We start from the raw sequence: 24,950 nt of genomic DNA on the forward strand, positions 1-24,950 counted from the left end.
CAATCTTTCTAAAGATTGTATGTTGTGTGTTAGATTGTCAATTTATTAATATACATACCCTAGCAATTTTGTCAGAGTTTCCAATCATGTTTATCATAATTGGGGAAAAATTGAACATAGGTGTGTGGTACATTCGTCATATTTTTGAAATGTTACAATCAGTCAGAAAAATGTATTGCAATTCTTAAATGGAACAGATATTTAAAAATTGTATGGTGTGTGGCCACCTTTAAAACAGAAGGAAACTAGCTAAATTATTGCACGTTTCCTTCTGTTTTAAGAACACAAATTACATCAAGCATTGCTTTTTAGTAGGAGGGATTTTCGGTCTCTTGTAGCCCCCTATACATTCCTAGTGGTTTGGGTCACCCTGAGCTGCTTGGTGATGCTATGGTAACATTTGTCTCAGCACCACACAGACATGGGACTTGATTCACAAAGCGGTGCTAACTGCTCCCGCGTGCAAAACTTTGCGCGTGCGAAACGTCACATTGTGGTGCGACGAAAACGCACAGTGCGACGTTAAGGTCGCACTCAATGCGACCTTATAGGCACGTCGGGTGCGCCGTGTTCGTTGCACCGCAATGCGACGTTTTGTGCGCGGGACTTTGCTTGCAGCCTGATTCACAATTCTGCGCGCTAACTACTTTGCCCCCTAGTTATCACGCCCATAGCCTTTAGGCGTGATAACTAGGTTTGCACCGCTTTGTGAATCAAGCCCCTTGTGTGTGGGCAGCCCTTTACAGCCCTCTGTTAGGGGTTGTTGCTAAGGTGTGCCAGTAGGATCCAATGACCTGATGAACTCCATAGAGGCTCATGTGCTTCCATTGTACAAACCCATAGGCTGTTCTAACAGCAGCATACATACAAAAAATGGTGATGGGAAATTCGGGTGCAGAGCAAAGCTGGAAAATATCTCACCCTGTTCCTGCAAAAGTCCTGGAGGCGTTAATTACTATTCCTTCTGCAGGCCGCCATGAACTGTGGGTTAAGATGTAATTTGGCTGTCAACCTTTGCTGGCGGCTGAATTACGCAGGTTTTTTTTAAGTAATTTGGGCTCCTTCTTTTAATTTGTGCAAGGTAAAAGCAATTTTTTTACAGACACAATATCATTATTTATTATTATTTATTGACAATATCACAATCTTAGGTAGTCCCCAAACTTATGAACGCCTCACCTAGGAACGACCTGCCGATGAAAACGGGCCAAAAATGTGAAATTTGAGTCTGCAGGAACAAGTCAAAAACATTTTTCAAAAAGACCTTGTAATTTTTAAGAAAAAATTATTTTCAAAAATTCAAAGAATTTTTTTTTTTTAAACCATTTATGCCCATGGATATTTTTCACCTTACGCATCAGAGCAATTTTCACCTCCCATTCATTTACCAATAACTATATCACTAATTATCACAATGAATTGATTTATAGCTTGTTTTTTTTCCTCCACCAATTAGGCTTTCTTTGGGTTGTACATTTTGCTAATAATTATTTTTGTCTAAATGCATTTTCACAGGAATATTAAGAAAAAATGGAAAAAAAATCATTATTTCTCAGTTTTTGGCCATTATAGCTTTAAAATAATACATGCTACCATAATTAAAACCTATGTATTTTGTTTGCCCATTTGTCCTGGTTATTACACCTTTCAAATTATGTCCTTATCACAATGTATGGCGCCAATATTTTATTTGGAAATAAAGGTGCATTTTTCAGCTTTGCGTCCACAACTATTTACAAGCTTATAATTTAAAACATTTTCGTAATATACCTTCTTCACATGCATATTAAAAAATGTAGACCCTTAGATAACTATTTCTGTTTGGTTTTTTTTAATTGTAGTTTTTTTTTTTTTTTCATAAAATAAATTGATTTGGGTAATTTTTGGTGTGGGAGGTGAACAGTTAATTTTAAATGTAATAATGTGTGTTTATTTTATTAAAAAAATGTATGTAGATGTAGTTTTACTATTTGGCCACAAGTTGGCCACAGTGAAATTTCATAATTTTTTTAGCCCTGGAGGCAAAGTGCTCGCTTACAGGAAGCATATGGAGGACGGAAAACTTTTTTTTGTCAGAAAGACGGTGGCTTCTGATGAGAAGCCGTTGGTCTTTTTACCGGGGACTTAGATCAATGAATGGGAACTATGTTCCAATTTATTGATCACCGGGTTAATGGGGGGTGGCAGGGGAGTGTGCGGGCGAGCGGCTTATTAAATGGTTAAAACTGGTAAAATGACATTTTTCTGTGGTGCAATGAAGGCACAGGGGTGGCGGGGAGAGGTGGCACAGAGAGGGACACTGGAGGTACAGGGAGGGGGGCATAGAGGAGGTACAGGGGACAGAAATGGCCCAGTGTTTTGACTTATGGACAGATTGGGGTTAAGAACTAACCTACAGTCCCTATCTCATTAGTTAAATGGGGAGTACCTGTGCAGTGGGTCGCAAGTTTACATACACTCTCTTCCTATTTGGTGGCGTTGTCTATAATGTTGGTGTTTGAATTTGGATCCCAAATACAGCACTTCAGCACTGGACCTGTGGAGAGGGTCGGGCGGAGTTCGCTTGTGAAGCACAAATAATTGAACTCCCTCTGACCCTGTCCACAGGTCCAATGCTAAACGGTGCTGAAGTGTTGTATTGGGGTGAATTCTGAACTATGTTCTGAATTTGAACAACAGCACATCTACTACACATACAATTCATTACCTCATAAGTGTATTTGCACTTCAGGTTTCCTTTATTTAAGCAATTGGAATTTACTTTGCATAACTTCTGCTCGTCTATCAGTATGGGCCCATTTCCACTTGCTGCCGCACACGTCAGTGAGACGTGCGGCGGCACTTCCGGGTGTGCAGGATTGCAGGCAAATCCCAGAAGCCATGCCATGCACAGCTATGGGATTCGCAGCCTCCCGCACGAAATCTGTGGCCAGTGTCAGCCGAATCGTTAGGGTAAGCGATTCGGCCCGCGGGGCCATAGATTCCTATGGCAGAGTTTCCACGCGCGATTTGCCTGCGGGGAAACTCTGCGGATTCAGAGCGGTTTCCGCTCCAGTGGAAACGGGCCCTATTTCATCTCCCATTTACGTAAATAACTTTGCTCTATCCCTGTGTAACATGTTCTGTGCTGTGTGCAGGCCTCCATACTATCCAGGTGATATACGGCTGTGAGCTGAGAGATGACGGCACCATTGTGGGCTATGAACAACATGCATATGATGGCAGAGACTTCATGTATCTGGACATACAGAGCGGTATCTGGATCCCGACTGCACATGAGGCTCAGATCACCACACAGAGATATAATGGGCCAGACGTCAGAGAGGGAGAGGTAGACAAGTATTACCTGGAGAATGAATGCATCCGCTATCTGAAGCAACACATCATCAATGGGAAAGAAGATCTGGAGAAGAGAGGTGACTAACACTAATGACACAGCGCATGCATGACACAGCACATACATGACAGCGCATGCATGACACAGCACATACATGACACAGCACATACATGACACAGCGCATGCATGACACAGCACATACATGACAGCACATGCATGACACAGCACATACATGACACAGCACATACATGACACAGCGCATGCATGACACAGCACATACATGACAGCGCATACATGATACAGCGCATGCATGACACAGCACATACATGATACAGCGCATGCATGACACAGCACATACATGACACGGTGCATGCATGACACAGCACATACATGATACAGCGCATGCATGACACAGCACATACATGATACAGCGCATGCATGACACAGCACATACATGACGCAGCGCATGCATGACACAGCACATGCATGACACAGAGCATGCATGACACTGCGCATACATGACACAGCGCATGCATGACACAGCGCATACATGACACAGCGCATGCATGACACAGCACATACATGATACAGCGCATGCATGACACAGCGCATACATGACACAGCGCATGCATGACACAGCACATACATGACACAGCGCATGCATGACATAGCGCATTCATGACACAGCGCATACACAGAACCACCGATTTACTAATGCTTGTTGGTTGCTGGATTTCCTTAGACTAAAATTTGACAATTTTTCTGAAAATTTTGCCAAAATCCAATTAATTTTTTGCTGATTGTGATTTATGGGGATAATTCTTCCTATAAATTCCCCAGGGGTTTAGTGTGGTGTGCCTTCTTAAAACAGAAGGTATTTGCAATAATTCACCTTTAAATGAGTAACTGTGGTTACCAACAATGCATCACTACTAAATATGCAAATTAACTCTTTATGCCCCCGAAGCCAGGCTTACATCCAGAAAAGCTGGTGTATAGCAAGCCTATAGCTTGCTTATACATTTTGCAGAGCCACATCAACCCAACATGCAGGCAGCCTGTTTCGGACTGTTGGTCCTCATCAGTGCATGGCAGGGATTGATATGGTTCTGTGGGATGGGGACTTGGACCAGTACAGCAGAATACCCAAACAGCTCATGGTGACCACTAGGAAAATATAGGGTACTAAAAGCAAATCACACTGAGCGTTGCTTTTTAGTAGGAGGGCTTTTTTGGTCTCTTTTATTTTCGTAGTGGTTCTGGGTCACCCTGAGCTGCTTGGGTATCCAGGTTTTTAGGTTAACCTGATTGCACTATACGAGGCGGTGCTGACTAGTGTTAAAGGATTCCCAAACTGACATGTGACATGATGAGATAGACATGGGTATGTACAGTGCCTAGCACACAAATAACTATGCTGTGTTCCTTTTTTCATTCTCTGCCTGAAAGAGTTAAATATCAGGTATGTAAGTGGCTGACTCAGTCCTGACTCAGACAGGAAGCGACTACAGTGTGACCCTCACTGATAAGAAATTCCAACTATAAAACACTTTCCTAGCAGAAAATGGTTTCTGAGAGCAAGAAAAAGATAAAAAAGGGGAATTTCTTATCAGTGAGGGTCACACTGTAGTCACTTCCTGTCTGAGTGAGGACTGAGTCAGCCACTTACATACCTGATATTTAACTCTTTCAGGCAGAGAAAGAAAAAAAGGAACACAGCATAGTTATTTGTGTGCTAGGCACTGTACATACACCAGGGGCGTCGCTAGCCCTGTTTTGGGGGGGCACGTGCCCCCAATCTATCCTGGGGTGCCACGGATCTCCGCCCGGCCCCCTCTGGCAGCGGCTCCCTCCAGCCGCCGCCGCCGCGTCACTCAGACCTCAGGATCAGGCGGCGAGACGGCGACCAATCGTGCGGGCGCTAGGACCCAGCGCCCGCACTGATATGCGGAAGTGACATCACTTCCGCATATCGAGCGGGTGCGTCCAGCGCCCGCTCTTACTGGTCGGGTCGCCGCTGATCCTGAGGTCTGCTACAAGGTAAGGGGGGTGGGGGGAGCAGCGGCGGCGGGGGAGCCTCCCTGGCACTCACTCACTCCCTAAAGGGGCTCCCTGGCACTCACTCACTCCCTAAAGGGGCTCCCTGGCACTCACTCACTCCCTAAAGGGGCTCCCTGGCACTCACTCACTCCCTAAAGGGGCTCTCTGGCACTCACTCACTCCCTAAAGGGGCTCCCTGGCACTCACTCACTCCCTAAAGGGGCTCCCTGGCACTCACTCACTCCCTAAAGGGGCTCCCTGGCACTCACTCACTCCCTAAAGGGGCTCCCCCTGGCACTCACTCACTCCCTAAAGGGGCTCCCTGGCACTCACTCCCTAAAGGGGCTCCCTGGCACTCACTCACTCCCTAAAGGGGCTCCTTGGCACTCACTCACTCCCTAAAGGGGCTCCCTGGCACTCACTCACTCCCTAAAGAGGCTCCCTGGCACTCACTCACTCCCTAAAGGGGCTCCCTGGCACTCACTCACTCCCTAAAGGGGCTCCCTGGCACTCACTCACTCCCTAAAGGGGCTCCCTGGCACTCACTCACTCCCTAAAGCGGCTCCCCTGGCACTCACTCACTCCCTAAAGGGGCTCCCTGGCACTCACTCCCTAAAGGGGCTCCCTGGCACTCACTCACTAAAGGGGCTCCCTGTCACTCACTCATTCCCTAAAGCGGCTCCCCTGGCACTCACTCACTCCCTAAAGGGGCTCCCTGGCACTCACTCACTCCCTAAAGCGGCTCCCCTGGCACTCACTCACTCCCTAAAGGGGCTCCCTGGCACTCACTCCCTAAAGGGACTCCCCCTGGCACTCACTCACTCCCTAAAGGGGCTCCCTGGCACTCACTCACTCCCTAAAGGGGCTCCCTGTCACTCACTCACTGCCTAAAGGGGCTCCCTGTCACTCACTCATTCCCTAAAGGGGCTCCCTGGCACTCACTCACTCCCTAAAGGGGCTCCCTGGCACTCACTCACTCCCTAAAGGGGCTCCCCCTGGCACTCACTCCCTAAAGGGGCTCCCTGGCACTCACTCACTCCCTAAAGGGGCTTCCCCTGGCACTCACTCACTCCCTAAAGGGGCTCCCTGGCACTCACTCCCTAAAGGGGCTCCCTGGCACTCACTCACTCACTCCCTAAAAGGGCTCCCTGGCACTCACTCACTCCCTAAAGGGGCTCCCTGGCACTCACTCACTCCCTAAAGGGGCTCCCTGTCACTCACTCACTGCCTAAAGGGCCTCCCTGGCACTCACTCACTAAAGGGGCTCCCTGGCACTCACTCACTCCCTAAAGCGGCTCCCCTGGCACTCACTCACTCCCTAAAGGGGCTCCCTGGCACTCACTCACTCCCTAAAGGGGCTCCCTGGCACTCACTCACTCCCTAAAGGGGCTCCCTGGCACTCACTCCCTAAAGGGCCTCCCTGGCACTCACTCACTCCCTAAAGGGGCTCCCTGGCACTCACTCACTCCCTAAAGGGGCTCCCTGGCACTCACTCACTGCCTGAAGGGCCTCCCTGGCACTCACTCACTGCCTGAAGGGCCTCCCTGGCACTCACTCACTGCCTGAAGGGGCTCCCTGGCACTCACTCACTGCCTGAAGGGGCTCCCTGGCACTCACTCACTGCCTGAAGGGGCTCCCTGGCACTCACTCACTGCCTGAAGGGGCTCCCTGGCACTCACTCACTGCCTGAAGGGGCTCCCTGGCACTCACTCACTGCCTGAAGGGGCTCCCTGGCACTCACTCACTGCCTGAAAGGGGCTCCCTGGCACTCACTCACTGCCTGAAGGGGCTCCCTGGCACTCACTCACTGCCTGAAGGGGCTCCCTGGCACTCACTCACTGCCTGAAGGGGCTCCCTGGCACTCACTCACTGCCTGAAGGGGCTCCCTGGCACTCACTCACTGCCTGAAGGGGCTCCCTGGCACTCACTCACTGCCTGAAGGGGCTCCCTGGCACTCACTCACTGCCCGAAGGGGCTCCCTGGCACTCACTCACTGCCCGAAGGGGCTCCCTGGCACTCACTCACTGCCTGAAGGGGCTCCCTGGCACTCACTCACTGCCTAAAGGGGCTCCCTGGCACTCACTCACTGCCTAAAGGGGCTCCCTGGCACTCACTCACTGCCTGAAGGGGCTCCCTGGCACTCACTCACTCCCTAAAGGGGCTCCCCCTGGCACTCACTCACTCCCTAAAGGGGCTCCCTGGCACTCACTCACTCCCTAAAGGGGCTCCCTGGCACTCACTCCCTAAAGGGGCTCCCTGGCACTCACTCACTGCCTAAAGGGGCTCCCTGGCACTCACTCACTGCCTAAAGGGGCTCCCTGGCACTCACTCACTGCCTGAAGGGGCACCCTGGCACTCACTCACTCCCTAAAGGGGCTCCCCCTGGCACTCACTCACTCCCTAAAGGGGCTCCCTGGCACTCACTCACTCCCTAAAGGGGCTCCCTGGCACTCACTCACTCCCTAAAGGGGCTCCCTGGCACTCACTCCCTAAAGGGGCTCCCTGGCACTCACTCACTCACTCCCTAAAGGGGCTCCCTGGCACTCACTCACTCCCTAAAGGGGCTCCCTGGCACTCACTCACTACCTAAAGGTCCTCCCTGTCACTCACTCACTCCCTGAAGGGCCTCCCTGGCACTCACTCACTGCCTGAAGGGCCTCCCTGGCACTCACTCACTGCCTGAAGGGGCTCCCTGGCACTCACTCACTGCCTGAAGGGGCTCCCTGGCACTCACTCACTGCCTGAAGGGGCTCCCTGGCACTCACTCACTGCCTGAAGGGGCTCCCTGGCACTCACTCACTGCCTGAAGGGGCTCCATGGCACTCACTCACTGCCTGAAGGGGCTCCCTGGCACTCACTCATTGCCTGAAGGGGCTCCCTGGCACTCACTCACTGCCTGAAGGGGCTCCCTGGCACTCACTCACTGCCTGAAGGGGCTCCCTGGCACTCACTCACTGCCCGAAGGGGCTCCCTGGCACTCACTCACTGCCCGAAGGGGCTCCCTGGCACTCACTCACTGCCTGAAGGGGCTCCCTGGCACTCACTCACTGCCTAAAGGGGCTCCCTGGCACTCACTCACTGCCTAAAGGGGCTCCCTGGCACTCACTCACTGCCTGAAGGGGCTCCCTGGCACTCACTCACTGCCTGAAGGGGCTCCCTGGCACTCACTCACTCCCTAAAGGGGCTCCCCCTGGCACTCACTCACTCCCTAAAGGGGCTCCCTGGCACTCACTCACTCCCTAAAGGGGCTCCCTGGCACTCACTCACTCCCTAAAGGGGCTCCCTGGCACTCACTCACTGCCTAAAGGGGCTCCCTGGCACTCACTCACTGCCTGAAGGGGCTCCCTGGCACTCACTCACTCCCTAAAGGGGCTCCAAGGCACTCACTCACTCCCTAAAGGGGCTCCCTGGCACTCACTCACTCCCTAAAGGGGCTCCCTGGCACTCACTCACTCCCTAAAGGGGCTCCCTGGCACTCACTCACTACCTAAAGGGGCTCCCTGGCACTCACTCACTCCCTAAAGAGGCTCCCTGGCACTCACTCACTCCCTAAAGGGGCTCCCTGGCACTCACTCACTCCCTAAAGGGGCTCCCTGGCACTCACTCACTCCCTAAAGGGGCTCCCTGGCACTCACTCACTCCCTAAAGGGGCTCCCTGGCACTCACTCCCTAAAGGGGCTCCCTGGCACTCACTCACTAAAGGGGCTCCCTGGCACTCACTCACTCCCTAAAGCGGCTCCCCTAGCACTCACTCACTCCCTAAAGGGGCTCCCTGGCACTCACTCCCTAAAGGGGCTCCCCCTGGCACTCACTCACTCCCTAAAGGGGCTCCCTGGCACTCACTCACTCCCTAAAGGGGCTCCCTGGCACTCACTCACTCCCTAAAGGGGCTCCCCCTGGCACTCACTCACTCCCTAAAGGGGCTCCCTGGCACTCACTCACTCCCTTAAGGGGCTCCCTGGCACTCACTCACTCCCTAAAGGGGCTCCCTGGCACTCACTCACTCCCTAAAAGGGCTCCCTGGCACTCACTCACTCCCTAAAGGGGCTCCCTGGCACTCACTCACTCCCTAAAGGGGCTCCCTGTCACTCACTCACTCCCTAAAGGGCCTCCCTGGCACTCACTCACTAAAGGGGCTCCCTGGCACTCACTCACTACCTAAAGGGGCTCCCTGGCACTCACTCACTCCCTAAAGGGGCTCCCTGGCACTCACTCACTCCCTAAAAGGGCTCCCTGGCACTCACTCACTCCCTAAAGGGGCTCCCTGGCACTCACTCACTCCCTAAAGCGGCTCCCCTGGCACTCACTCACTCCCTAAAGGGGCTCCCTGGCACTCACTCCCTAAAGGGGCTCCCTGGCACTCACTCACTAAAGGGGCTCCCTGGCACTCACTCACTCCCTAAAGCGGCTCCCCTAGCACTCACTCACTCCCTAAAGGGGCTCCCTGGCACTCACTCCCTAAAGGGGCTCCCCCTGGCACTCACTCACTCCCTAAAGGGGCTCCCTGGCACTCACTCACTCACTAAAGGGGCTCCCTGGCACTCACTCACTCCCTAAAGGGGCTCCCCCTGGCACTCACTCACTCCCTAAAGGGGCTCCCTGGCACTCACTCACTCCCTTAAGGGGCTCCCTGGCACTCACTCACTCCCTAAAGGGGCTCCCTGGCACTCACTCACTCCCTAAAAGGGCTCCCTGGCACTCACTCACTCCCTAAAGGGGCTCCCTGGCACTCACTCACTCCCTAAAGGGGCTCCCTGTCACTCACTCACTCCCTAAAGGGCCTCCCTGGCACTCACTCACTAAAGGGGCTCCCTGGCACTCACTCACTCCCTAAAGCGGCTCCCCTGGCACTCACTTACTTCCTAAAGGGGCTCCCTGGCACTCGCTCACTCCCTAAAGGGGCTCCCTGGCACTCACTCACTCCCTAAAGGGGCTCCCTGGCACTCACTCACTCCCTAAGGGGGCTCCCTGGCACTCACTCACTCCCTAAAGGGGCTCCCTGGCACTCACTCACTCCCTAAAGGGGCTCCCTGGCACTCACTCACTACCTAAAGGTCCTCCCTGTCACTCACTCACTCCCTGAAGGGCCTCCCTGGCACTCACTCACTGCCTGAAGGGGCTCCCTGGCACTCACTCACTGCCTGAAGGGGCTCCCTGGCACTTACTCACTGCCTGAAGGGGCTCCCTGGCACTCACTCACTGCCTGAAGGGGCTCCCTGGCACTCACTCACTGCCTGAAGGGGCTCCCTAGCACTCACTCATTGCCTGAAGGGGCTCCCTGGCACTCACTCACTGCCTGAAGGGGCTCCCTGGCACTCACTCACTGCCTGAAGGGGCTCCCTGGCACTCACTCACTGCCTGAAGGGGCTCCCTGGCACTCACTCACTGCCTGAAGGGGCTCCCTGGCACTCACTCACTGCCCGAAGGGGCTCCCTGGCACTCACTCACTGCCTGAAGGGGCTCCCTGGCACTCACTCACTGCCTAAAGGGGCTCCCTGGCACTCACTCACTGCCTAAAGGGGCTCCCTGGCACTCACTCACTGCCTAAAGGGGCTCCCTGGCACTCACTCACTGCCTGAAGGGGCTCCCTGGCACTCACTCACTGCCTGAAGGGGCTCCCTGGCACTCACTCACTACCTGAAGGGGCTCCCTGGCACTCACTCACTACCTAAAGGGGCTCCCTGTCACTCACTATCGGCGTCCCTGTCACTCACTACTTAACTGGAGGCGCCTGTCACTCACTAGCTAACCTGGGGGTCCCTGTCACTCACTACCTAACGTGGGGGCTACCATATTAAGGGGGGATTCTGCCTATTTATGTGAAATGCTGTCTATTTACAGTGGTGTGAAAAACTATTTGCCCCCTTCCTGATTTCTTATTCTTTTGCATGTTTGTCACACTTAAATGTTTCTGCTCATCAAAAACCGTTTACTATTAGTCAAAGATAACATAATTGAACACAAAATGCAGTTTTAAATGATGGTTTTTATTATTTAGTGAGAAAAAAAACTCTAAACCTACATGGCCCTGTGTGAAAAAGTGATTGCCCCCCTTCTTAAAAAATAACTTAACTGTGGTTTATCACACCTGAGTTCAATTTCTGTAGTCAACCCCAGGCCTGATTACTGCCACACCTGTTTCAATCAAGAAATCATTTAAATAGGAGCTATCTGACACAGAGAAGTAGACCAAAAGCACCTCAAAAGCTAGACATCATGCCAAGATCCAAAGAAATTCAGGAACAAATGAGAACAAAAGTACTGTAATTGAGATCTATCAGTCTGGTAAAGGTTATAAAGCCATTTCTAAAGCTTTAGGACTCCAGCGAACCACAGTGAGAGCCATTATCCACAAATGGCAAAAACATGGAACAGTGATGAACCCTCCCAGGAGTGGCTGGCCGACCAAAATTACTCCAAGAGCGCAGAGAAAACTCATCCGAGAGGCCACAAAAGACCCCAGGAAAACATCTAAAGAACTGCAGGTCTCACTTGCCTCAATTAAGGTCAGTGTTCACAACTCCACCATAAGAAAGAGACTGGGCAAAAACGGCCTGCATGGCAGATATCCAAGGCGCAAACCACTTCTAAGCAAAAAGAACATTAAGGCTTGTCTCAACTTTGCTAAAAAACATCTCAATGATTGCCAAGACTTTTGGGAAAATACCTAGTGGACCGACGAGACAAAAGTTGAACTTTTTGGAAGGTGCGTGTCCCGTTACATCTGGCGTAGAAGTAACACAGCATTTCAGCAAAAGAACATCATACCAACAGTAAAATATGGTGGTGGTAGTGTGATGGTCTGGGGTTGTTTTGCTGCTTCAGGACCTGGAAGGCTTGCTGTGATAGATGGAACCATGAATTCTACTGTCTACCAAAAAATCCTGAAGGAGAATGTCCGGCCATCTGTTCGTCAACTCAAGCTGAAGCGATCTTGGGTGCTGCAGCAGGACAATGACCCAAAACACACCAGCAAATCCACCTCTGAATGGCTGAAGAAAAACTAAATAAAGACTTTGGAGTGGCCTAGTCAAAGTCCTGACCTGAATCCTATTGAGATGTTGTGGCATGACCTTAAAAAGGCGGTTCATGCTACAAAGCCCTCAAATAAAGCTGAATTACAACAATTCTGCAAAGATGAGTGGGCCAAAATTCCTCCAGAGCGCTGTAAAAGACTCGTTGCAAGTTATCGCAAACGCTTGATTGCAGTTATTGCTGCTAAGGGTGGCCCAACCAGTTATTAGGTTCAGGGGGCAATTTCTTTTTCACACAGGGCCATGTAGGTTTAGAGTTTTTTTTCTCACTAAATAATAAAAACCATCATTTAAAACTGCATTTTGTGTTCAATTATGTTATCTTTGACTAATAGTTAACGGTTTTTGATGAGCAGAAACATTTAAGTGTGACAAACATGCAAAAGAATAAGAAATCAGGAAGGGGGCAAATAGTTTTTCACACCACTGTATGTGCCTCATGACTGCTGAATTTGTCTTGTTGGGAGCCTTATGATTTGTTGGGGGCCTCAAGATTGCTGAATTTGTCTTGTTGGGGGCCTCATGATTGCTGAATTTCTTGTTGGGGGCCTCATGATTTGTTGGAGGCCTCATGATTGCTGAATTTGTCTTGTTGGGGGCCTCATGATTTGTTGGGGACCTCATGATTGCTGAATTTGTCTTGTTGGGGGTCACATGATTGCTAACTGCGAGACTATGGGAAAAGCTGAATCCTTATCATATGAGACAATAGCATTAAACCTACTTTTTTAGCTTTTTAAAACAGAAAATAAAACTGGGAGGTTCTAAAAAATTGAATACATTTTTCAGGAGTAGGATGGATGAAATTGTTTATCTTCACAGTTTATTTTCAACTTGGATTTTCCATAATGTTCATGTATGAGTTAAAACGTTTGTACAGTATTTAGTTTAAATTGCGGTTGCCACTTTGCGATAGATAAGTGACTTTTGGGTTGCAGTTTGGGTACTCGGCCTCCAAAAGGTTCGCCACCACTGTCATAATCTAATGTCCCACCATTGCTAGGTTCATGTAAATTTGTTTCCACCCGGCCGTTACCACACCTATATTCTGGTCCATGGCCCACCCATTTTTCGGTGCGGCACGATAAGCACGCCGCACAACGTGATCCTCATTTTTGGCACACTAGCTGCAGTGTGCTGAATTCTGCTGCTTACAGTATGTACAGTATACGCTGTTCTCTAGTGCTTGCACTGTGTGCTGATTTACCTCCAGTGTGTACAGTGTAAGGTGTTGCTCTGTGCCTTTACTGATTGTAAACCAGCTATATTGTATGCTGATCCCTGCTACTTTCAGTATGTACAGTATTAGCTGTAAAGCCTGGTACACTCATACAATTTTGATTAGCCAATTTTAGCTCTGTTCATAAAATTCATTGTCTGTTGGCCCACTTACTGCATGGGGGTGGTAAAATTGGGGGTCAGTAATTGACCAATCAAAATTGTATGTGCGTATACATCTTTGATCTATGCCTATACTGATTGTAAATTATCCAAATAAAGGACAGGGGGCTCCATCCAATATTTCGATGGGCAGGCCCGTTATCTGTAGCTTACACCGCTGCTAAGTTCATGTACATTTGGCCCCACCCATGGCCACGCCCACTCACCGCATGGCCACGCCCATTTTTTGCCATATAACTCCCCGCCTGGTGCCCACAGGTGCCCCCAATCTCCAAGGACCCTAGAAACGCCCCTGACATACACATGTCTGTCTCATCATGTCACATGCCACTTCGGGTATCCTTTAAGCCTTACCTAGAAAAAAATTAGTTAGGAAGTTGTAAATGGCAGGCTGTACTGACCTATCTGTCTATATTCAGCTACCTATGATTTCAACAGATCTTTTTTTGGTCCACACTGAACATGGCAGCATTAAATGTGGAAGAGCCTAGGACCATAATCAATCCCTGTTTCTCCAAAGGAAAGGTACAAAGCAGATCCATGATGAAATGTCACAAACTTTGGGTGACAGCGAGTGGCCTCTTCATATATGCATTAGTTAAATGTTTGGTTGTTAATTTTGAAATTAAAACTGGCCAGTTCTGTTTTGAAAGTTAGAAATCCTGTGGAAGGCCTGTCTTTGTGCCTGCAAATATGAAAGCCATCCGTTTTTTCGGGTGTGCGGAGCGTGAAATCGCCCGTGGCGCCGGATTGAGCAGGAGTAGGGTGGGCGCAGCGGTGGGGGAAGCGGGCATTGCATAGTTACAACTCACCTGCCACGATCCCTGCACGCAGCCTCTATCTTCTTCATGTTGGTAACAGCGCCTCCTGTGAGGACATGACCGCATGTCATCACAGCAGGGGGCGCTTACCAAAGCAACAGATGGGAACAGGAAAAAGAGGCTGCAGGAGATCGTGTGAGTGAGGTGAGTTGTAGCTAAGCTATGCCTGCTCCCCCGGCACTATGCCTGCTCCCCTCGCCACTGGAGGCACCTACCTATCTAACCTATACTTGGAGCACCTACCTATCTAACCTGTACTCTGGGCACCTACCTATCTATCCTATACTCTGGGCGCCTACCTATCTAACCTATAATGGTGGCAATTTTATGGGGTACCCTATACTGGAGGCACCTACCTAACTAACTTATACAGGGGGCAACTATGCCTGGCTACCTATACTGGGGGTAACCTATAGCTGGCTAAATATACTGGGGCAACTAGACCTGGCTGACCTATACTGCGGGCACCTATACCGCGGGCACCTATACCTATACTCATCAGTGGCTGTTTTGGAGTATTTTGCAAGAAATTAGTAAGATTGCCTGAATAAACTGGTAACTGGTGATGAGACATGGATTTACTGTTGTGACATGGATCTACTGTCCGCCTCCATCTCTGACCTCGTTCCCGGAGGTCTTGCGTGCTTTACGTCTACGAGACCGCTGGGAACAAGGTCAGAGATGGAGGTGGACTCAGAGCTGCTCAGCCGCGCTTGCTACTATGAGAACAGCGCAGGCGCGGCAGGACTCGGCGGCCATCCTTTAAGAAGGTAATTTTTACACTGCTATAATCTGCACAAGGCATTATCATACAACTGGAGGACATCCTGGGGCAATATGTAGACTATTGTGGCAGTTACAGCTTCCTAGCTCAATTTTTTTCTGGGTAAGGCTCAATTCTTGTCAGCACCTCCTTGTACTTGGCCTGTTTTTTCTCTAACTCGACCATAATTCTCCTAACTCTAATTACACTAACTCTAATTCATGCTTCATACTTTCATACAATGCCTCGTGTTACATAATAACCATAATTTTAACCACTTATTAAAAACTGAAGGTATATATACATCCAGTGTAGTTGTGCAGAGTGCACCACCAGTTTGTTACTAAGTGAGGCACATGTGGTATCAATTCAACTGTAACGAGTTGGTGTGTCTTAAAGTTTGGACCCATGTCACCTACAAAATAGGTATGGACAAACTCAATTCAACATAAAAAAGTCATTTTTAAAATTATGATCAAACTTAAGAAAGTTTTAGCAAAACTACAAGAGACATATGTGGTAACATTTTAACCGTGATAAGCTGTAGAATAGAGTTTAGAGAGGTTTAGGGTTGAGGCCCATGCCTTGTGTATTCTTTTTAGTCACAAATTGAAACAAAAGCAATTACATTTTCTAATATTCTGTACCAAAATAAAAGACTTGTAAAATGAAAACAAAGTGACAGAATATAAAAGATAAAACATTTATTGTTACCTTAGGAACTTGTTTTTTTTTTACATATGTATGCCATAAGGGTATATTACTATTATTTTTTACAAATAAGGTCTTGTAATCATCAATAGTGTACAAAGACAAAATAAAAAACACAAAACTGAAAAAAGACACCTTTATTTCCAAAAACAATACTGTCACCATACATTGTACTAAGAACATAATATAAATGTTGTAATAAACAGGATGGATAAGCAAATAAAATGTGTGTTTAATAGTTAGCACTGTTTATTATAATGCTATAATGGATGTAAATGCAGAAATAGTGTGTTTTCTCTATTTTTCCCCTTATTTTCCCTTTAAAACGCATAGGAAATAAGGTAATTACGAAACAAAATTTTCACACACTAAAAGCCTAATTTGTCCTGAAAAAACAGCATATACAGTACATCATTTAGGTGCGATAATTAGTAATAAAGTTATTGGCAAATGAATGGGAGCAGCACTGATATGTGAAAATTGCTCTCATCCTGAAATAGATCATATCCATCCCATAACAAGTATTGCCATGACCCCTTCACCACAAAATACCTTTTGCTATGCCCCCCACCCTATAACAAGTATTGCTAAAATCAGTCCATAACAAATAATGGCATGCCCTACGATAACCATTATTGTCAAATATCTTACCCCATAACAGATATTGCTGTGCCTTCTGCCCTACAATAAGCTTTACCATGTCCTCCATTAACCTGCACCGTCCTGCACCCTCACCCTATTACAAGTATTGCCATGCCCCTAACCCCATAATAAGTATAAGTATCCAGAGAATGAAAAATATTCTTAACAAATCATCTGAACACAGTGTGAATGCCACTATAGGCGGTCCCCTACTTACAAACAGTTTCCATTCCGGATCTGGACATAAAGTATAAACTAGGTTTTTAGGTTGTTTCCAATATGCTTCTAAGGTGCTTTATCCTCCCTGGCGGTAACCCCAAGCTATGCTCAGGCTAGCCACCGGAAGCTCAATGCAGAGCAATGGAGCACAGCGGGCGTTTTTACTCACCTACCGGGGGATCCAGATGCAGGCAGCCATTCTACTTCCTCTCCACGGAGGGTCTGAATCACTCTGGTCAGATCGCTGTCAGTGATCTTACTACAGAGTTACAGCACCACCCGGAGGACGTAGGGAAAATGGTAGCACTGGAGCCAAGGGAGGTGAGTGAGTGCTGGGGCTACTGCTGGCTTTCTGGCAGCATGATTGTTTCCTGATTTTAGGGTTTGAAACTTTCAGAAAAGACCCTAAAATCCAGAAATAATCATACCACCAGGGACGTTAATCTACATTTAATCTATTACTGATCAAAGTCATTTGGATAGTGTACTGGTAAGGCCATTGATGTAAGATTTGAGCATTAGATCAAGGTTTGAATCTTGACTCAAGCCAGTACGTAAAACAGTAAGGAGTCTTTGGGCAAGGCTTGCTAATGATCCTGGTAGCCCGTGGAGCATGCCCTAGTGGCTGCAGCCCTGAAGTGCTGTGAGTCCAGCAAGAGAAAAGCGCTATATAAATGTTCTGTGTCTTGTCTACTTACATTAGTTTATACAGTACTGTAACAACAAAAATCTTTATTAAAAAAATAGTATGTTTTGTACATGAAGACAATCGTGTTTGTTTGTATAAAATGCTGTAATTCAGTTCGTTTGTAAGTTGGAGGCTGTTTGTATATTCACGTCATCATATGTAATCAACACAAATATCAGATTGGTGAAGATATCAAGTCATGCATGACCAGGCTCGTACTGAGCCGCCGAAGTGCCGATGGTCCCATCGGTGGGCCCCGGCTGCCCCGCCTCCTGGGGGCCCCAATGCTGAAAAGGAGGGGGGCTAAGTGCAGGAAGGGGGGAAAGTGGGCACAGAGCGGCGGGGAGGGGGGAAAGCCTCCCCCTCCCTCACCTAGGGCCCCCCTTCCGCGCTCCCCCACCTCCAGAATTGCAGCCAGCCAGCGGCAGCAGCGGAGAATAGCTTACCGACCGAGAGTCAGATCGATAGCTCTGCGTGCCGCTGGTCTGGGCTTCTGCACTGACTGTCCAATCACGCTCTCGCAGTACTTCCTGTGAGAGCGTGATTGGACAGTGCAGTGCAGGAGGCCAGACCAGCAGCAGGACGCAGAGCTATCGATCTGACTCTCGGATGGTAAGTGATTCCTGTGCTCGCTGCTGGCTGCTATTTTGGACAGGGGGGAGCGCGGAAGGGGGGGCCCTAGGTGAGGGAGGGGGGGAGGCTTCCCCCCTCCCCGCTGCTCTGTGCCTGCTGCCCCCCCTTCCAGCATGGGAGGCTGAGACCTGCGGCTGCCTACCCAACTGGGGGGGCCCTAGGTGAGGGGGGGGCTTTCCCCCTCCCCGCTGATCTGTGCCCCCCCTTCCAAGCTGGGGGGGGGACTTGCATTTTGTGGGGGTATCTGCCGCCAACCTGATTGCATTTTGTGGGGGTATCTGCCGCCAACCTGATTGCATTTTGTGGGGGTATCTGCCACCAATCTTATTGCATTTTGTGGAGAAATCTGCTGCCAATCTTATTGCATTTTGTGGGGGGATATCTGCTGCCAATCTGATTGCATTTTGTGGGGATATCTGCCACCAATCTGATTGCATTTTGTCGGAAAATCTGCTGCCATTTGACTACTTGATGAATTATCATGAGGCATGTAACTACTTGATTCTGGTCAGACCTAATCTCTGTGAATAACACCGCTACTTATTTTGCTTTGTGTTTTGTTGTTTTTTTAAGTCTGCCCATGACTCATCATGACCATCCCGATGTTCTAGTGAGTGGTGACACCCATTTATTTTTGCTGCGGCGCGCTGTGCGTGCTGCATGTGGACATATCCCTATTGGAGACTGTCCTCAGAAGTGCTCACAATCTATTCCCTACCGTAAAGTCATGCAAAATTTCTAGAGTACATGTGTATGTGAGCCCAAAATGGGGGGGGGGGGAGGAGGTGAGGGGGCAGGCCCCAGGCTGAAACTTCCTTGGTGGGCCCTTAGTGTCCCAGTCCGACCCTGTGTATGACCTTCTTATATTTCTCTATCAGCTATTTTACACATATTCCTTTGTTGTCTGTCCTGTCAGTGCGGCCAGAGGTGAAGGTGTGGGGCCGTCAGCAGCCAGACGGGGTGACAAGACTTCAGTGTCTGGCATACGGGTTTCACCCCCGAGCTGTGGATGTGAAGTGGGTGAGGAATGGAGAGGACCATATTCCTTCAGATGAAGCCAGTCCCATCCTCCCCCATCCTGACGGCACCTATCAGACCAGAGTCAGTGTGGAAGTGCCAACAAGGGAGGGCGACACTTACTCCTGCCATGTGGAGCACAGCAGCTTGGATCAGACGCTCACTGTTACATGGGGTGAGTGACAGCAAGTTTTTCATGTTTTTGGGGAATTTCTTGAAATATAAAGGTACCTTTTACACTCATCAATTTTCCTGTTCAATACCCTGCAGATTATATTCACCTGCTGAGATTCATCTCCCCCAAAATGTATGGCTGTTTGAACTTTGACCAAAAAATTGATCAAAAGTATCCATCGGACAGGATGGAAAATCTGGGTTGATCGCAGCTGGTAGTTGATCTATAGACCATTACATTGCAGTACATTAAACAGTGCAATGCTGCGAATCAATAGATTTTCAATAGATTTTCTGCTGGAATGTGCGGTTTGTGGTAGGAATCACAGCAGGATCATCCATCAGGCAACCTAGGCAGGTGCCTGGGGCCTAGTGGGTGTTGAGGGGCCCACCTGCCACCTTCTCTGACTTCTCTCCATGCCTAGGACCCTATTACATTACATCTTAATCCATCTATGGTAGGAAACCATTCCTATTTGAATTAATTCTGGGGAGAATTCAGCATAGCTAAACAGCTTAGGCTGTGACATCATCGGGGGAAGGGGGGGGGGGCAGTATTCAATATACAACAATATATAGCTATAGGAAGTGTTTCTGATGCTGAAACCAGGAAAATAATCATGAAAGTGGGTATCTTAAAGAGAATCTGTATTGTTAAAATCGCACAAAAGTAAACATACCAGTGCGTTAGGGGACATCTCCTATTACCCCCTGTCATAATTTCGCCGCTCCTCGCCGCATTAAAAGTGGTTAAAAACAGTTTTAAAAAGTTTGTTTATAAACAAACAAAATGGCCACCAAAACAGGAAGTAGGTTGATGTACAGTATGTCCACACATAGAAAATACATTCATACACAAGCAGGCTGTATACAGCATTCCTTTTGTATCTCAAGAGATCATTATACACAGGCAGTGTGCATAGAGGGGCCAGGAGGGGGGCGATGCATCACAGAACCACAACACTGAAGAACTTGGCAGCCTTCCAGACACAGGCTGACAAGTCTGACAAGAGAGAGAGAAGTTGATTTATTACAGAGATGGTGATAGTAGAACGTGCTGCAGTAAGCCAGAACACATTAGAATAGCTTTTGGAACTTGTAGGATGATAAAAAACAGGATGCAATTTTTGTTACGGAGTCTCTTTAAATAATTTACTGCATTCTACTCTATGTCACTGCAGTGCCTCTTTAAACAATGCTTATTCCTCGGCTGGCTGAGCTTGCAGTGGTGACAGATACAGTTTGGTTGGATTGAACAGCAATCTGTGAGCTGTCCATACTTGTTCTTTTACCCACATCATCACCCTCAGGCAGTAGTCTGGGAGTGGCAACAGCCAGTCTCTCCCTGTGACCACAGAGCTGGACCGCCCACTTTTTCTCCATGATCCACAGGAGGAAGTAGACAGAGAAGATGGGTGGGATCAAGTGACCACTGTGTCCAGGGAAAGAAATTCCAACTGTACTGGAAGTTCCCTACTTTGCGCACAGAGCTCTGGGTCATGTGACTGACTTGTGACTGACTTTGACAAAGGGAATTTCTCAGGAACAGCCGCATCAAATATCGGAGCACTGTGAGTAATGTCACACTCTCCTATTAACTCTCCTATTAACCTTTACTAGCAATTAAACTTCCTGGAGGGTGAACTACAGCTGGAGACCACGGCTTCATTTAACCTCATTCCCAAAAAGTAACATGTTGTAGCATCTGCTAGTTGCTGGTGTCAGAGACTTCAGACCTATTCTGACAGAGCTCTAGCTTTTCACATAGCTAATGAACTGTCCTCTGAATTCTCCCAAGAGTGGTGTTTAATTTTAATATAAATAAGATGGTTCAGCCCTTGTTATCTCCACAGCTCTAGAATATGTAAGTAAGACTCATCTCACGCGCTCAACATTTTTCTAGATCTTTATCTCTGCTTTTCCCCAATAGACTGGATTTATTTAGTCTTCAGGGGTACATTTATTAGCCGGAACTTAGCTGTTTGGTTGTTACAATCCCAGCGGAGAACTACTGTTCTTCTTAAATATTACAAAGACCTTTTCCCAGGGGTGCTGCAATGTGGACGTTAGTACGCTTCCCGGTCAGTTGGGCACAGGGTGAGCCGAATAATGGCACCCTATTGCCGCAGATATACCAGGCAGCATCAAATGCTATTACCCCCCGAGTCGTTGCAACTCAGAGGAGGGCCAGATTTAGATTAGACACGAGCCTACAGGCACCTGATGATGGAAAGGCAGCTCACTCACCCTCCCCTAGTGCCTAATTCCTGCCTTCCCTATGCAGAGTCCCGAGCAGAGCGTAAATGAGAGGTTACTCACCAAGCTCTCGGCATTCCACTGATGAGCTCTCCCTGTAGTCGGGGGAACCACTAGCTACTTAAAGGGACACTGTAGGGAGGTCGGGGGAAAATGAGTTGAAGTTACCCGGGGCTTCTAATGGTCCCCCGCAGACATCCTGTGCCCACGCAGCCACTCCCCAATGCTCCGACCCCGCCTCCGGTTCACTTCTGGAATTTCAGACTATAAAGTCTGAAAACCACTGCGCCTGCGTTGCCCTGTCCTCGTTTCCCCTGATGTCACCAGGAGCGCACGTTGCAGGCACAGACCATACTGGGCATGCACAGTACGGTCCTGGTGACATCAGCGGGAGTGAGGACACGGCAACACAGGCGCAGTGGCTTTCAGACTTTAAAGTCTGAAATTACAGAAATGAACCAGAGGCGGGGTCGGAGCATTGGGGAGTGGCTACGCGGGCACAGGATGTCTGTGGGGGACCATTAGAATCCCCGGGTAAGTTCAACTCATTTTCCCCCGACCCCCCCCCTACAGTATCCCTTTAATATTGAAGGAACTGTTCTGGCTACCTAATACTAAGGGGCACCTATAGCTACCTATAACAGGCAAGGGAATTAATGGAGAGGTGACAGCTGGGACAGCCAGCACACTTGCGGTGCGGTTGGTGGGGGTTTGTAGGTTTATGGAGTAACCAAGCAGCTCAGGGTGACCCAAACTACTAGGAATGTATAGGGGGATAAAAGGAACCAACAAGCCCTCCTACTAAAAAAGCAAAGCTTGGTGTAATTGCCTTCTTAAAACAGAAGGAAATTTGCAATAATTCAGTTATAAGTGAACATTTGTGGTTACCCACAATGCACTACTACTAAATATGCAAATTATCCCTTTTTCGCCCTTGTTAAGCCAAGCAAGCATCCAGAACCGCTGGTGTATAGCAAGCTTATAGCTTTAAGTTTTACACAGCCATATCAAACCTACATGTAGACAGCCTGTTTCTTTGCCATGTACTGATGAGGACCAAAAGTCCGAAAACAGGGATAATTTGCATATTCAGTAGTAGTGCATTGTGGGTAACCACAAATGTTCACTTATAACTGAATTATTGCAAATTTCCTTCTGTTTTAAGAAGGCAATTACACCAAGGTAGGTTTATGGAGGGAGCAGTCTAAGGTGCCAGGACATCTGTGCCTATAGGCTCCTGTGATGTAAATCCGGGCCTGACTCAGAGGGAGAAATCATTTGTGATCCCGCTCTCGCCAACTCCCGAATTACACTGTTTTTATCACTACACGGCCATAGATGTATTAACATTATGTTTATGTTGGTGCCCAGGTCAGGCACAGAGCAGGGAAGAGCCTATTTTTTTGTGGCTCCTGTCCCTAAACGTCATGTGACATGCAGAGACAGGAGCTACAGGGAGATGAGAGGAGTGAAGACCTGTTGCTCTGCTCGCTGGAAGAAGCTAAATGATGATGCTCTGCACCTTGGCACAGGAAAGGGCCCCCTAGACATCAGAGGGTCAGAAGAAGGCACAGTAATGAGGGAGGGCACTACAGAGGGGGTGGAGCTAGTTGCTCTCAGCCAGTAAGAGAATTTGACCGCAGTCCTTTTACAGCTACTACATGATTTAAAGGATCACTGATTTGCTTCTCGCAACTAATCCTATTATTTATAAATATCTTGTATGCTTGTAGGAAAAAAATAGAATCACTTTAGTTATATCCTTGGTCAAGCTTATCTGTCAATATTTTCATCTCTTAATAGAAATAAAATTAAATTTCCCAGCCATTAAAGTAACACTGAAGTATCCTGGAAAAAAGTCAGATCGGTACTTACGTATTATCCCATCTGTAGAGTTTGGCAGCTTCTTGTAAAAGTTCTATTTGCTGCCCTACCACGATCTAACAATTTCTGGAACGCTGGAAGCCCTGGCTTTCCTTTGCACCAGGTCCCGAGTCTGTGTAATGCTTAGTTCCAAAGTTAAAGGGCTTTGGAGGAGGGGTGTCCCCTGCACTTGGCTGCAGAAAGCATGATTACATAAGTACCAGACGAACCCGACATTAATGATCAACAGCTCACCCGGGAGGTAGTCTTCTTTTTTCGCAGCATGAATCTGTTTTCAAAACTTGTGTCAAGTGCCCTGGGGGTCATTACAGAAGCAGAAGAAGCAGCCCCGCTATGCACCCTTGTCTCCTCTCTCAGATTGTGATACTGCCCGAGGCTGGAGACACCATTCCACTGTGTTCTCTGCAGCCAAAAGCAGGGGACATACCTCTTTCAACCCCCCTAACTTGGGAACGAAGCATTACACCAAACGCGGGACCTGGTGCAAAGGAAAGACAGGGCTGTCAGCAGGGGCATAGCTACAAATCTCTGGGCCCCATAGCAACTTTTTTTATGCCCCAGCCCCCCCCCCCCCCCCCCCCCACATACACACACACACACACACTCACACATATATTAAATGAAAGTTTATGGAAATATTATTGTGGCAGTTACTTAGCTGGGGCTTCTTCCTGTCCCCTGAAGTCCTCCTGGTCCCACACTGTCATTCTGCGCTGCTCTATTCCCCCGCTGTCCCCCTCCAACTGCCGCATGCATGGCCCCCTTGACAGGAACATTTTGCTCTTTCGCAAATAAAAAATTGCTACTGCACTTGCGCAGAACGCTCCCGGCAACAAGAGGAGGATCAAAGATATGTGCAGCCATGCAGCCAGCGACTGGTTGAGTCACCCAGCTTTCAGAGGGGGACAGCGGAGGAACGGAGCAGTGTGGAATGATGGTGAGGGAGTAGGAGGACTTCAGGGGCTCAAAGAAGCCCCAGGTAAGTAAGTGGACACAATATTTTCTTCAAGAGAAACAGAAAACAGCAAAGAACAGATACTTACCTATGGCAAGGGAACGCTTTGGGACCCATAGAACCTTCCCAATCCTCTCAAAGTCCCCATGTTCCTGCGCTAACACCCTCATCAGAGGCCATGGAAGGCTCCAGAAGCCGAGTGCTCCTGAAGACGGCTGTGTACTGCACATTAGAGATGGCCGCAAACTTTTCCTGAAGTCCGGTTCGCCCCCATAGTGCATCATGAGGGTCAACTTTGACCCTCGACATCACAGTCAGCAGGCACATTGTAGACAATTAGGCTACACTCCCTCCTGGAGCCCCACCCCCCTTATA

At 48.7% G+C, this 24,950-nt stretch overlaps 1 protein-coding gene across 1 annotated transcript in view; it reads left to right on the forward strand.

Annotated features, from left to right (window-relative positions):
• The window catches only part of LOC137528723 (class I histocompatibility antigen, F10 alpha chain-like), an 83,156-nt gene that overhangs the window by 27,379 nt on the left and 30,827 nt on the right, over positions 1 to 24,950 (forward strand). Inside the window, exons 3-4 of the mRNA XM_068250234.1 lie at positions 3,138 to 3,416; positions 19,206 to 19,481. Coding sequence (XP_068106335.1) covers positions 3,138 to 3,416; positions 19,206 to 19,481 — 555 coding nt within the window. The remainder of the gene's footprint in view (positions 1 to 3,137; positions 3,417 to 19,205; positions 19,482 to 24,950) is intronic.

This window comes from Hyperolius riggenbachi, chromosome 8, assembly GCF_040937935.1.
Source record: "Hyperolius riggenbachi isolate aHypRig1 chromosome 8, aHypRig1.pri, whole genome shotgun sequence".
Lineage (NCBI taxonomy): Eukaryota > Metazoa > Chordata > Amphibia > Anura > Hyperoliidae > Hyperolius > Hyperolius riggenbachi.